Raw genomic sequence first — 15123 nt, 5'->3', positions numbered from 1 at the left:
AGGTTAGTTAGTAGTAATACACTAAAATTATAGTTTTAAAGTTTATAAAAACAATAAATATGATTAAATGTATAAATTATTATGAATAAAATGTATAACTTAAAATCTTTAAATAGTAAACCTCTATTCTTAAGCTAATAACTTGAAAACTTTTATATGGATTTTTATCATTCTCAATTTTAGACCTGTCTTTAAATAAAGGGTTAGACTTTGGTTCACATGGGTTAGAGTTAAAAAGGCTCAAAAGACCATAAATTCACATAAACAAAAAAAGATTAGAACCAAAATAGCAATAAAAGTTCTATGGGTGAGACCAACTCGTGGATCGAATGGAGTTAAATTGGTCTCAAGTAAAATGGGATGCACATGAAAGCTATGGGGTACAAAAAGAAATGATTATAAAAATATTGTTTTAGGCCTGAGGCCCATTTTATTTACGCTTGAGGCCCATTTCATTTTACGCTTGAGGCCCATTTTAGTGTTCCCTCGTCTTTGTTTGTAATTAAGAAAATAGTGATTGATTTTGATTCGCATGAAAAATGAAATAAAATTACAAACAATGTTAAAATAATCAACAAATGAATTCACAATGATAAAAGTAAATATATATAATCAGCTAAAAAAAAAAATGAAAACATAAAATGACATCCCCTGAGAAAAGTTTGAAAGCATAAACCCAAACTCCAACTTTTCGAACTCTGCTGCAGCACATCAACAAATCTGTTGTAAATCTTCTCTAGAAAAGATGCTCTTGCGTGTGGCTGCAGCAAATTTGCTGAAAAAACTTCGCTTTCCTGCTTCTCATGCCTTCCCTGCCTCCACGGTAACCACCACAGATGCACTTTCCGGTACGCAAAACCATGCCTACTCTTTCGTCTTAACTCTCTTGACATCACTTTCACTGCAATTTGATGACACCCCTTACATTTTCTCATCAAAAGTCTCTTTTGGGTTTGCTTGTTTTTCACACGTGTATTCAACTCTTATGGTGATTGTGATCATGTCTCTTTTTTTTTAGATTTTAGATGGAGGGTTTTTGTGTAAACGAGTGGCAAATGAAGTATGCACTGTTATAGCATAATGATGTTAATTTCCAGGGCAAGTTTGTGGCAAATCCAAATGCCAACTTTGGTGCCCTGCATCTTTTCTAGTTTCAGCTATTCTTTAGAGAGACGTTAATTTCCTTGGTGCCCATTTTGAGTTTGGTGTTTATTGGAATTGAAAATAGAATAGATAATATTACTTCAGATTTTCACTAAAACCCTTGCACCCACTTCCTAATTTTGAGGAAAGGAACTATTTTTCCTCTTTGTCATTTAAATTTTATATACTAAGGTTTTTTTCATCTCTCATTGTTGACTGTGCTGCATAGGACCGAGGTCGATCATTGTTATTAGTTGTGCACGGAGAACGGTTTTATTATCCTGCAAGGAAGACGACATTTTTCTATTCTTACTTATTGTTTTTCTGTTACTCCAGTTAAGCTCAAACTTCCCCGTTGGTACCAAACTGGTGGACATGGTTGGAGGATAAACCTTAGGGATCCCTGTTTATGGATTGTTATATCTGGACATGTAGGTATGTTTTTTCTTAACTAGAGGCTACTCATGTTTTGTCATTTCATAATTTTAAAATTGTAACGATGCTATCTCTGTAATTCTGTTATAATTATTTCATGTTGTATTCCAATCTTTTGCTGCTAATTTTTACGGAGAAAGTTCTTCCTAGTGACAGGCAGAGAGTAAAGTTGAATCCTTTGGATCAAGGGGAAAGTTCACTATCTTTTAAAATGTTAATCCCTCAATCAATTTATTCTTTGCCTATCAATTTTTTCGCTTTCACTGGCTGCTATTTCATATGCTTATATAGAACAATGCCGCAAAAATCTTATTCAGCTTCCTTTTCTATATTGTTGGGGAAAACTGGTCACTCAAAATTATAGGTTTCATCTCTAAGACACTCCTCATTAAAGACTTCAAGCTTGAAGCAAGGATAAATCTTGCACCCACTTCTATGTTAGCATTAAATTTAATTGAGATAGTAAGGATTGTAGGGACTGAAATCCTTTGTTTGACAATACTGTGTAAAAGAAACTAAGATGTTAAAGTATGGAGTGTGATTTTTTATGTTTGAGTACACTCTCACTTAGCACATTCCCTATATATTAAATACGCTCTTGGGAAACTTAAGAATGTAATTTTGATTGACCTGTCTATTGGATTGGATGATGAGATAAAATTAAGTTGATTTAAGATTTAAGATGAATTGAATACTTGGATACAAAAACAAAATATTAAAGGAAAAATACAAATTTAAATAGTTTGTTTCCTTTTATTTTCGAAATCAAATTGTACATTAAGCTTATGATATTATGTTGGAATGAAGTTAATGTGAAATGTCCTGTGCCAATTGTCCCACATAATTTAAGTTGAGTAATATGATTTTTGTGCAGCAATAACTTTAGGAATTAGTGCCAACGCCACATTTGCAGAAAATGCGACAACTGAAGCATCTTCTAACAATGACCTGGGAGATGACTTAATGGGCTTGAGAAAGATTGAGGATGGTTCTGTCGTATCAAACATACATACAGCAAAATGGAGAGTCTTTACTGATAAAGCGAGAGAATTTTTTCAGCAGGCAGGATGTTTCTTTGTTACGAAGTTCTTTTATACAGCCTGTGTAGTGGAAAAAGATTGTTGTTGACTATCTATTATTTGCCAGGGAAAACTAGATGAAGCTGAAAAACTCTTCCTTTCTGCTATACAAGAAGCTAAAGAAGGTTTTGGCGAGCAAGATCCGCATGTTGCTTCTGCATGCAATAATCTGGTCATTTTACTTGCAATTGACATCGTCACTTTCTTAATTGATTATATTTTTGATAAAGGAGTTTTATAGGAGGGACAAAAGGTATGAGTTCAACTAGGACAGGGCAAGATTACGTACTACTTGAAAAATCTAAAATGAGAGAGATCAAGCGTCACATTATTTATGAGGCAATAAGGCTTTCCAAGCTAAATGCATATCAAACACGATAATCTTTATCAAAATAATCATTAGAACATTTGATGAAAGATATGATTTGATTATATTAAACAGGGAAATATTATATGACTTGATTACATCAAATAGGGAAATATCATAGCAAATATTTATCATTATTAATTATTGATTTTCTTCCTTATTACTGTATCTCTTCATCATTATAAATAAGAATACTTACGTGTGTTGTTTAGGCTAGTTGAGAAATAAAATGACTCTGATAATATGCCTCATTTTGATTATTATTCTTTCAGGCAGAATTCTACAGGGTTAAAAAGGCATTTGACAAAGCAGAGCCATTGTATTTGGAAGCCATCAATATATTAGAGGAATCTTTTGGTCCTGATGATGTACGGTAGGGTGCAATAACTGTTCCCATCATAAATAATGCTTCATCTACTTTCAATTGTATGAAGCTGAGTATCATTACTAGGAATCAGAAATTTTATAAAATAAATGAATGGGAATTGTGATATTATATAGATCTTACGTCAATCAGGTTTAATGCTTATTAAGGGACTTAATTGATGATCTAGAGCTAGCCTGGAAATGGGTCTTGGGAACATAATATTCTGAAAAGGAGGAACAGATGTAGATAAGAAAATACTAGAAAGTTTCAACTTAAGCCCATTGTACCAAATAAATGAAAATCGTTGCTTCAAGATTTGTGGAACAAGCCTTCAAATTTCCTAGTTCCTACTCGATATATAATATAGGCAGTCAACTTTGAATATCTTGTAATCCAGTTTTCCGTGGAAGGATGAAACATAGAGAGGTTAAGACTCCTTGATCTGCTCTACAAATCAAGGACGGGTGGGGGTGGAAGAATAATGTACATATGTGACAAGTTGGATGCTAATGATATGTATGCTATTGCTTGAGAGTGTATGTTTATATATATGGTATAATTAAGGAATATTAGGGAAATCGTACTTCTTTCCACCATTTTCCTTGATAGATTGTTTCTAATCCCTAAATCTGTGATCAATTCTCTTAAAATTGTGCATAAATATGGTATTGTAATTGTGGAATAAACCCATAATTTATATTCTCGTCTAAAGTAGGGACCAAAACCAAAAAAGGAGGTAAATTATAGGGTAAGAAATGCCTTTAAGCTATATATATATGTGTGTGTGTGTATGGACGTGGATATGGATATCCATATTGATTTCCACATATCCATTCTTGTCTCTAATGTTGAATATTTGATCATGTAGGGTTGGAGTTGCTGCTCACAACCTTGGGCAGTTCTACCTTGGACAGAAGAAATTGGAGGAAGCTCGTGTTAACTACGAGGTAATTAGTTGAACTCAACAATCTTGATCTTAGTGTTGTGTTTTTTCTCTCCCATTATTGGATAAGTATCACTTTATTCAACTCTTCTAATTAATATCCATCAATTTTACCCTACTCTCAATAATGTCTTGTACTTTGAACTACAGGAACTAAACCCCACAAATTACCCTATTTTCTAGGACACTCTAATATGGTGTTGTGAGGCAATACTTAATTGAGAAAAACATCGCTGCTATTATCAACCATGTAATTTTTTTCTACAAATTGACAAGTATGACTTACTATTTCTTGGGTCTACAACAAAGTCCCCCACCTGAACACTTCTTTCTCTTAACTCCTAGTCGTGGGTAAAGAGAGTCTCTTAATCAAGACAATAATGAAGGCAAAAGTTGGATAAAAGCCCTTAATAAGTACAGAGTTCTACAAGAGAAGGTCCCCAATGAATTTTAAATGAACCTATAGAAACCAAAACACTCAACTTTTTAAGCAGTTGGAAATCTTCTGAATGTTATGTAATGTTGGTAATTTTGTTTGTACATTTTTTGTTATTCCCTTTTTCCATGCACTTAATCTGTTTGTGACACTAACACAGTTTGATATTGTAGTTAGTCCTACTGCTTTATGTTCTTTCAATTCTAGTGACCACCTTTTCTGCCTTTTTTTTTAACAGCGCGCTTTGAAGGTATGGAATCTAGTATTCTCAGGGAGAGGCTGTTACTTTCCTCTGTATATCACCATGTATTTCATTTTTTATATCTTGACATCCTTTCTGTGTTTGTTGATTGAGGCTGTATGTTGTCTTGATTATAGCATGTGATAATGTCTATTGATTCAGATAAAAAGGCGTGTTCTGGGGTATGGCCATTCAGAATGTTCAGATACAATGTTTCATCTAGGAGTGGTAATTATTTGTCCTTTTGCACTACTACTTTTTGTTTTTGTTTGTTCTGTTAAAGTAGTCTAGCACTGTCTTTAGAAACAAGAAATTTAGATTCTGGAATATTGATCTTCAGATCAAAATAAATAAAAAAAAGGTAGTGTTTTGGTTAATTCAGTTGACATGCTTCTTCACTATCAATTTCCAAATTTCCACCTTCTTTTTCTGTTTACTATTTTTAATAATTTGGAAAGGAAAATGAAAACAAAATTTGTTTCCACCATTTCCTTTACTACATCTTAGAAACATAAAATTTTATGAAACAGTGGCATTTTTATCTCCACTAGATTGAAAAAATTGAGTTGAAGATAGAAACAGCTTTTTATAGATGGAGTCTTTCACTACTATTTTCACAAAACTTAGACATGCTACCACAAAAGTTTAACCCCAAAAATGAGTGAAAATGTGGATTGAAAGTGGTTTATTTGTTTTAGAATGTGGGTAGAAACAGGATACTGATTTGTCATAGATATTCTCATTACCTGCTCTTTTGTAAAGCTATGCGAGAAATTTTATGCCATAGGTTTTACATGTATTTCTAGTTTTTTTTTCTTCTTTATTTTGAATAAAAAAGGGTATTTCTACTTTCTATTCTTAATAAACTTCTTTTACAAGAAAAAAAAAGAATTGTGAATTAAGGTGATGCATGAAGGAGCAGTGAAATAAGTTTGTTTTAGATATACATGATCAGTCTGTGCCAATGCTCCACAACATTGTAGTATATGAAAAAAATCTGAGATTTAAAAGGATAGTCTATGTAATTTCTCCGGCATATAATAGTTTTCTTGCTTCTTTTAGGTCTAATGCTTAATAGGGGGGTTTGGAATGCAATTGCTTCGTTGTGAACTTATTTTTCTCTTTTTGACGCTTACTGGAAGTTGGAATTTTTTCTCAACGGAGGATCTTATTCTACTGTAATTGTGTTCAGGTTTTGTATCTTCAAGGAAAAGAAAGGGATGCTGAGGTCCTTATTAAGGACTCTATAAGAATGCTGGAGGTATGTGGAACATCGTTATATAACTTAAATTTTTCCCCACAGTGGTAGTTCGTAGTTGTTATTATTATTATTATTATCAGTTGTGCTTAATCTAACTATTTTATGAATGTAGGAAGGTGGTGAAGGGGAGTCATCTGTATGCATTAGAAGACTACGTTACCTCTCACAGGTGGCCTTTTAAGCCTTTTTCCTCGCAAATAATCTTTGATAAAATATAATATCCCTTCCAAAAAAGCATATATATATATATATATATATATTTCATGCATTGCCAGTGTAAAGATTGTTTTGGGTGTCAACCAATTAGAAATCACCCTATATAACTTTTAAGGTAATTATTACAGAAGTCAACAATCCTATCATACATAACAATATGAAAAACCTTTACACTGTATATTTATATATGTTGGCAAGGATGAAATGTAATATTTATCTTGAATATTTTGCAATTGCTTAGGGGGTAGAATCACACAGTACAGTAATGTTAATATAAACTTGTGCTATACCATGGGAATCAATTTAAGGCCAGTTATAATAGTTATTGGCAGAAAGTTGGAACAATAATTATTATCGGAATTTATAATAATAATAATAGCCGTCAGCAGTTTTGTATTATTAGAATATGTTCAACAGCAAATGTTGTGGGACAGTAAAGGGCAGAAAGTTAGGAGCTGTTTGCAAATTTTTTTTATGATGCTGTTACATATTATTAAAATGTGTAGTTGTGTAAATAGAATGATACATCACGTGTTTGTCTTTTAAGACTGAGAACTAATCTATTTAGGAGTCTGCACTCGGGGAGACAGCAGATACTATTATGTTTTAAGCATTTTATCTCTTTTAGTGATTCTGTTCAGTTAGTGTTCTATCTATAAGTGGAGAAAGGACACCTAAAACCTATTTCACACAATCCAAGTTGACTTGAAGGGTAAAATATTGTTTACATACTTGCTCTCAGACACAACTAGATAATAGATAAAAACTATTCTTGTTTCTTCACCAAACAACCTTTAAATTTGAGAAGAGCTGGTTCTGGGCTCTCTGTAGGGTTTTTTTACCAATTTGTAAGGAGTTTGGTCTTCTTCGAAACATAATTATGAGTTCCAGCATATAAAGCCAAAATGAGTTTGTGCGTTGTTCACCTCAAAGTGGATCTGTTTCTGTTTATTAATTCCCATATTATCTTTCTTAATTATATCTACTTATTGCTGTATTCTTTTAGATATATATGAAGTCACATCAAGTTGCTGAAGCTGAGATGATTCAGAGAAAGATCCTGCATATTCTTGAATTGTCAAAGGTTATTTTGTGAACTTCTTTTGTTTGCTCTATATCAAGTTTCCTGTTCATGATGATGCATGTATATTTAAAAAAATATGTAAAGTACTGAGTATGGGGATAATTTTTTTAGGAAATTGTTTAAGTAAAACAAACTTCTGCTTGATGAAATAAAATAATCCTCACTACTCAAATACAATTTCTCTAAACTGGCTGAGTTTTTCATCTGAATGAATTGGTGGTTGCGGCTTATTTGGTACTTTCTCTGCCACTTTTATGTCATGCCATTGTTAGGGATACAAGGATGGCCTTGACTTGACTAGTTGGTTTCTTTTCCTGTTTCTTACTGTCACTGTATTGAGCAGGCCCATAGATAGGGTGGTTGCACGCTATTATTTTCTGATTAAGAGTTCAGTTGTGATAGAATGCTATTTCTATTCTTGCTGAATAATAGTCAAAGATTCAAGTTATTCTATTTAGATTGACATTTTATTATTAGCATATTTAATTTATTTGATCAAATAACAGTGGGTGCTACTTCATAAATAGACTCCTTTTTTTAAACTAGTTAGGAGTTTCATTTCTTGCAAAACAATCATGATCTGATTATTCATAAAACTATTATTATTATTTAACAATTGTGGAAAGAAAGTAGCATAAGTGGCACTGATGTCAGATTGATATTTTATGATGTTCCTTGGTAGGGATTTGTAATCTTTTTCCATTTGCCACTTTCTGTTTTCATTTAGAATTATTTGTGGATCATACTCAATGAAATTAGAAAATGTTGCATGAATTGTTGTCACAAAAATATGTCGTCATTGTCAAAATCACGATGCATTTGGTGTAATATAGGGATGGAATTCCTTGGCTACAGTTATTGCAGCTGAATCTCTGGCTTTGACCCTGCTAGCATCTGGCAATACAAAAGATTCAAAAGATCTTCTTGAAAGGTTGTAATCTTAAATCTGGGAAATTAATTTTAATTTTATACAAATGAAATCCTCAACTTTTTTCCTTTCAGATGTCTTGATGTCAGGAAGGAGTTGCTTCCCAGTGATCATATTCAGGTATGTTTTTCTTTGACAGTAATTTTGGCAGTTCCAATTATGTTTAGATTTCAATTCCCTAAAATTGATTGCAAAGCTGGTGTTTTCTTATTTGAAGAAAAATCATGACGTTTTCTTTCTTTATCCATGGTCAGATTGGTGCAAACCTACTTCATCTAGCAAGAGTGGTAATGCTTGACTGCAGTCAACATAAAAAGTTGGATGTTTCTAAAGCTGAAGCTGAGCTTGACATGGCGAAGAATCATTTGCATAATTCCATAAGGTTGGTATTAGTTTGAGATGCCTATCTCTTTCTCAACTACTTTTGAATATCGAAACTCAAGCAAGTTATCATATGCTTTGTTTCTTTTTCTAGTCACAATTGTTCTTTCTTTTTACAGTGCAGTTTTTTTTTCTGTGTCCATGCCTTTTTGACAGGTGGATTTAATATTTTTATTCATACAACATTTAGGTTGGGTTGGTTCACTTAAGGAAAGGATAATATTTAATTAATTAGTTCTGAAATAGATTTATTTTATCGAATGAGCATTCAACAACTGATTATATTGTGGGGTAACCTTATGGACCTTATTGAATTATATTTGCTGAAGAAAACTTGTGCGTTTTAATTTCCTCCCAACATTATTGCATTACACCAGTAATTTCTTGTTGAAGAATTAGACTGGTCTTATATAACTTTTAATTGTAAACATTAATATAATTTGAACTATCATATTTTGAAGGATAATATTTGGTTTAAGGTGAAGGCATTTGCCTGGTTTGCCCAGCAATTACAGCCATCTCCTGAAATTTCAAGAATTTGTCTAGTCTATAGAATGAAGGACATTTATGATATGCCATTTCTTGTTCCATCTCAGAATTGCACGTGAATGTTTACGGAAGGTATCAAAACAAAAGGACAAGTTAAAGAGAAACAGTGAGCCCGGATATTCTAGAAAGGAAGGCCAAGCTGCACTGGCCATATTGGTTAGTTTTATGGGATTATTTTTGTGATTAAGAATGATTTGTTTATTAAAATATAAATGTAACTTTTTCAGTTGCAATCACTCAATACATTGTCGTCAGTAGAGTTAGAAAAGCAAGAATTGCAGAAGATTCAGGTTAGATTACAAGCCTTGATGGCATTACAACTAGGTTCTTTTCCCAAAGAAATGAGAAAATTGCAAATACAATATTTCTACTTGGTTAAGTGTTGATGTTTTGCTAAGCAGGAAGGGAACATTAACCTCGAGGCTCGGGATGCACTTCTTCAATGCATTTCTGCTTACAAAGAGGTAAACGTTTTTGTCTGATATTTTTTGGGGGATGTATAATCTAATTTTTCAAGTTAATTAATCGTCATATATAATTAATGTACTATTTTGGAACATTACTGAGTAGTATAACGTTATTTCAGGTAAAAAAGAAGTTGATTTTTTTCCTTTCTGAGGAGAGCATTTATATAAGATTTTGTTGATTGATGGTTCCATGTCTGCTAAAAAAATTGAAAGTTATGTCATTGGCTCATCTCATCAGAGTAATCAAATATGAAATGAAGTTCGATTAATAAATTCTTGCTATTCTAGTAATTCCTCATAGAAATTCTGGTGATGAAATATTTGATGAGAGTGCACACATATTGGGAGAATTATTACTGGACATTGTGCTTGACAGTGGCTTCTACAATGGTCCATGATATTAGGAGTCATGGGTGGTCCATAGATCAAAGCCGTTCATTTTATATTACAGAATATTAATCTCTTAAACCAATAAAATGAATGATTTGGATCAATAAACCACCCATGGTCCCTAATATTTTGACTGTCGATGTTTTTTTTTTGACATCTTTACAAATCTGTTGCTTTATGAATTTCATGTAGCATTAAGGAGACAAAATTTTCATCTCCTTACATGCATTTGAGACCATACAAATGATGTTTCATTAGCAAATCATTACATGAAGGGTGTGAACATCTTCCATGCATTTCTTTCATATGGGATTTTGAAATCTGTTCCATCTTCATTCTTGCTTTGCAGTTTGTATCTGAGAAGTCAATTGCTGATACCCCTGAAATAAAGAACGAGTATCTTTCATGTTTAAAGCGAGCTCAAAATTTGTTTGGACACAAACTTCATTAGAAGCCAAGCAATGAAACACCATGACAGGATTTTTTGTTCCCCGTTTCTTTTATTTATTTTTTATTATTATGTTTATGTGTTTACTTCAATACATAGGCAATTTTTTTGTTGATAAAGGAAATAAGTAAAAAGGGAAACAATGTTACTGAGCATAGAAATACTGTTGTTAATTACACTACCTTTATATTGAACTGTTCTATGCTCAGTTATAGTATTTTCTTTTATATCACTTCAATATACTAGACCCCCATCCACCCCCATTTGATTCCAGAAATAATATTTTTCCGTTCTGGGAAAGTTGCAGTGCTAACATTTCTCTCGACGAAGCCATAATTTTTTCACTGAAAAGCATTTACCCTTGTATATTCTTGTTCTCTAGTTCCAAACATGACACTTCCGAGAGAAAATCTAGTAATGTATAGTAATCATACCTTCAAAGAACGTATCAAACTAAGCATCCAATTGATTTTTAAGTAAAAATCATTTGAAAATTTTGAAGTTGCAACACATTCTTACGATGAGATTATATATAAAAAAAAATTAAACTAACAGACAGTAAGATTGAGAAGGATGCAGTTTACAATTCCCAAAAGAAAAATCATGATGAGAACATAAAGGAAGTGCTGATTGTGAACTTTTAGTAGGGCATATACACACCACACATCTTGAAGTGGTTGGTTTCTGACTGAACCTAAAAGCCTCTAAAAAGGGTTGAAGAATAAAACTCTATTGGTGTAGACAAGTCAGAAAAATACATTGCTATAGGCCACACCAGTTTCTTACCGGAGCCAAACGACCACATATTTAAACTTCTGGTAGGTCCGAAAACCCATATTTCATTAAATGATGTTATTAAAATTCTGACAACATCATTGTGATTTGTGAACACTTCAAAAAAAAAGTTACACACACCATTCCTGACACGTGAAGTTCTCAACCACAACACATTGCATTGCATGGCGGAACATAAATTTTCCAAACACATTCACATTTTTCAAAAAGAAGTAGTCTCATGTGATCATGTCCTTCAAGCTCTTCTCTCTGAACTCTCTCGTTGAGAGAAAGAAGCCTCAAGAAACCAAAGATGAATTGGCCATTGTGAAAGCTGCTGCATGGGCATGGTACCTACATGGTTCAGGGTCTAAAGCAAAGGCCAAGAATGAGTTTGATGTCAAAAGATCTCAAACTGTAGCAAGGCCTTCACGTTACAAGTTAGAAGCTATGAGAATGGCTAAGGAAACACCATCAATTCGCCCCATTAAGCCTCTTCTTGACTCATATGAAGTTCAACGAATTTCAAAGCAATTGGATGGGCTTATTAAAGAGTCTGGCCAGAACAACATTGGCAATGGCTGCAGCAATGCAGATAACAGTGATCGTAAGGATAATGGTAACAGAAGGATGAAGAATAAGCAGAGGATGAATAAAAGGGCTAATATGGTAGGTGGCACTGCTTTATCAGTCAAATGTGTACCTACGGTTAATCTAGCTATGTGTCTGCCAAAGGCCAATCATGCTTTATGATCATTATCTGTTTTCCATTACTAGGTTTTGGTGATTTATATCTATCTAAATTGCATGTAATCCATGTTTCTGTAGAATAAATTTGTTGACCAACATAAGAAATTTAAACTAAGCATATATATGTTGTTTGTAGACAAAGTTTCTACAAATAAAGTGTCGTGCTTAAGTATTATGGTAAAATACATGATTAAAAAGAGAGATTGTGTTTAAAATTGTTAACTTTTCCAAAATTAAACTCAGTGGTCAACCAATTTTCTTAATAAAGATTAGTCATTGTTAAATTCGGTGATATTTAGAACAATAACATGAGTTGTCGGAGATTTCACGTTGTTTAAAGATATAATTAAATTAGAATATATATACATATAAACTTCATCTTACAAGATAATTTTATAGGATTAAGTTAGTTTAAAGTTTATTTCTTAACATAGTATTATATTCATCCAAAGTCTATTATAATTAAATTATCTATTGTTGGGTATATCATGTCATCGTCATTAAACCATAATTAATGTTTAATTACACGAGATATATATATGTCTCGATGTGAGAATTATGTTAGAAATTTCATGTTAACTAAAAATATGACAAATTTACACTCATCTTGCAAATAAATTTTGCAAAGCTTAGTTACGTTTGAAGTTTCACTTAAAAATAACTCAAATCCAAATAATGTATTTTTCTTTCAAGAATTAACTTGTGTTAATTGTTACGTATGTTTTTGTGGAACATTTGGAAAATCAAAATCTTCATAGAAGAGAAAATAATTTGAAAGGATTTAATTTATAGAATCATTGATAAGAATCACGAGTCAGTGTAACTGAAGAAGTGTAGGTGAATGGTAGCTTGTGAAGAGCCCTTTTAGGGCTCAGTCATGTGATTCCTGGGACTCCTAACCTTACTTCCAATGTAGGAAAGATATAACACGTGCATTTCATAATCTTTACATCAGTGTGTTAGAAGTACCTAAATCAATTGAAGCTCATGTGTTTCTTTCTCTTCAAAGTAATAATTTGTATATCATCACTCAACACAAATGTGAAGGCTACTCATTTTGATAACGCTATCGTAGGTTAAAGTAAATAAACTTTGGTTTTATTGCTACCACTTCTGTTTTGGCATATGGCTTCTATCAATGAAATGAATTTTTCGTTAGAAAGTTTGAAACTATTAAGATTAGTCGCATTGGGTTAAGTTCACACAAACAAAAAGAGTTAATGCCGACTTTATACAAGCGATCCCTTTCATAATGTGAAGTTGTAGAAATCCAATATGATGAGAAATTAATTATCTTTTTGTGATTTGTTGTTCGAAAAAAAAAAGAAAAATTTCCTGGTTCAGTTTGCTTTGTGCCGACTTTATATTTCTTGGATCCCAAGTTTCTCTGTTCCCTTACTTATCTCTTTCAACCATAGCTCAAATTAACCTTAAATTATTGCCACACTCCAGTTGTTGAAAATAGAGAATTTGCCAATGGAGACTTTCTCATAAATATTGTATGCACCGATAACAACCCTTTCTTTGTTGGTAAAATTTATATCTTAATTTTAAAATATAAGGCACGTCTTAGATTATCAATTTATTTCAATATCCTGAATTTCTCATCTTGTTTTAATGTTTTAATGGTGCAACATGAGGGAAGAATTGTTTTTGATGGCAAAGGTTTATTATTTTTAAATTGTTTGATGTAGGGTTGCAGAACTTCATGATATAAATTCTCCTATGGGTCGTGTAGTGGCAGTCCTCTTCTGGTTATTATTTTGTTTTCGTTCTTGCTGAGAAGTGAGTCATGGGATGGTTGTCCTTGAATTCTACCTTGAAATTCCTTTTCATAACTCATATTGGTGGGCAATCTCTGATACCACAGCATGGGCATCACGCCAGTTAACAGCCTTAAATCGTCGTCCATCAGGACCACGAATCATGAGGTCTTTGAACCTCTTCCTTTTCAAACCATCATAACAAAAGTGGGTTTTGTCTGAAATCAACTCTTCATTTATGTCCTGCAATGGCCAAGCAGATCAAGCTTCAACAATAGCAAACTAAGAACCGAAACCAACCTCTTCTCTCCCTCAGAAGAAGAGTGATCTTGTCGTTGATAATAGAGCAAAGTTTCCCCAAAGCATAAAAACATTCAACAATTTAAGAAATACAAATTCAACCAAGACAATGATAAATGAAACCCCTTGGTCCCAAAAGATCAATCCTCTTACAGGGAATCCTCGCTAGTTGCAGGTGTAATTACATTAAGGATTCACATAAATTTTCACATAGATTTTGATTCTCTCATGTGAGATTTTCGTATGAAATATTAATAAGGAGAATGCAATGTTGCTCTCTAGAAACCATGTTGTGTACCTTTTCCTCTGTAAGTGATTTTTTGGCTTTGCTTTTCTCCTTTTCCTCTGTATCTTTTCTATCAACAAAAAAGGTTACAATAGTTTTAAGTTACACAAAAGCTTAAATAATTGTCTTTATTTCCTTTTCACATAAAAACTTTGTGAAAACTTCATTGGACAGTGATATGGTCCTTCTGAAAAGATTGGAGATGGTGCAACATTCCGAGCTTGATAAGATAAATGGAACCTAAATATGCCTTCGATCCTAAATTGCATAGTGGAATTGACAACGCAGATCTGCTGGAGGAACAAATCCTAAATTGTTTAGTTTACCCTAAACAATTTAAATAGCGACCTATGACTACTAGGTCTAAAGACGAGGACCACTTTGTTTTAGCCTAAAGATGAAGGTCATGCTTTACTAGAAATTGCATACATTCACTAATGACAGTGTATGATCAATTATACATTTGAAATGGTTCAACAAGGGTTTAAGTTTAAGAATGTAGAGTGAACCTAATA

The 15123-nt window shown here is 32.7% G+C and overlaps 2 protein-coding genes across 3 annotated transcripts; both read left to right on the top strand.

Moving 5' to 3' along the window:
* The first annotated feature begins 627 nt into the window (after nucleotides 1-627).
* On the top strand, nucleotides 628-11048 carry LOC114169976 (kinesin light chain 3). 2 transcript variants are annotated; one of them, XM_028055448.1, is made up of 18 exons: nucleotides 628-848; nucleotides 1480-1578; nucleotides 2453-2640; nucleotides 2725-2829; nucleotides 3297-3397; nucleotides 4260-4338; nucleotides 5009-5020; nucleotides 5174-5239; nucleotides 6204-6272; nucleotides 6385-6441; nucleotides 7495-7572; nucleotides 8406-8503; nucleotides 8575-8620; nucleotides 8755-8882; nucleotides 9478-9586; nucleotides 9658-9720; nucleotides 9832-9894; nucleotides 10637-11048. In XM_028055448.1, exons 1-18 carry the CDS (start codon nucleotides 746-748, stop codon nucleotides 10736-10738), a joined length of 1566 nt encoding a protein of 521 aa, XP_027911249.1. In that variant the 5' UTR covers nucleotides 628-745; the 3' UTR covers nucleotides 10739-11048. The 2 variants fall into 2 exon arrangements, with proteins under 2 accessions (XP_027911249.1, XP_027911330.1); XM_028055529.1 differs by having other exon boundaries at nucleotides 631-848; nucleotides 1480-1574.
* Nucleotides 11049-11751: 703 nt separating this feature from the next.
* Nucleotides 11752-12350, top strand: LOC114188866. Its single transcript, XM_028077845.1, has one exon. It carries the CDS (start codon nucleotides 11759-11761, stop codon nucleotides 12260-12262), a length of 504 nt encoding a protein of 167 aa, XP_027933646.1. The 5' UTR covers nucleotides 11752-11758; the 3' UTR covers nucleotides 12263-12350.
* Nucleotides 12351-15123: the final 2773 nt, after the last annotated feature.

Source organism: Vigna unguiculata, chromosome 1 (assembly GCF_004118075.2).
Source record: "Vigna unguiculata cultivar IT97K-499-35 chromosome 1, ASM411807v1, whole genome shotgun sequence".
In the NCBI taxonomy this organism is placed as follows: Eukaryota; Viridiplantae; Streptophyta; class Magnoliopsida; order Fabales; family Fabaceae; genus Vigna; species Vigna unguiculata.
This window is presented reverse-complemented; position numbering and strand designations above follow the sequence as displayed.

Coding starts and splice junctions, on each gene's coding strand:
- LOC114169976 (XM_028055448.1), top strand. CDS start 746: ATGCTCTTGCGTGTGGCTGCAGCAAATTTGCTGAAAAAACTTCGCTTT. Junction 2,830..3,296: donor CTTCTGCATGCAATAATCTG/GTCATTTTACTT, acceptor TTATTCTTTCAG/GCAGAATTCTACAGGGTTAA. Junction 8,883..9,477: donor CATTTGCATAATTCCATAAG/GTTGGTATTAGT, acceptor GTTCCATCTCAG/AATTGCACGTGAATGTTTAC.
- LOC114188866 (XM_028077845.1), top strand. CDS start 11,759: ATGTCCTTCAAGCTCTTCTCTCTGAACTCTCTCGTTGAGAGAAAGAAG.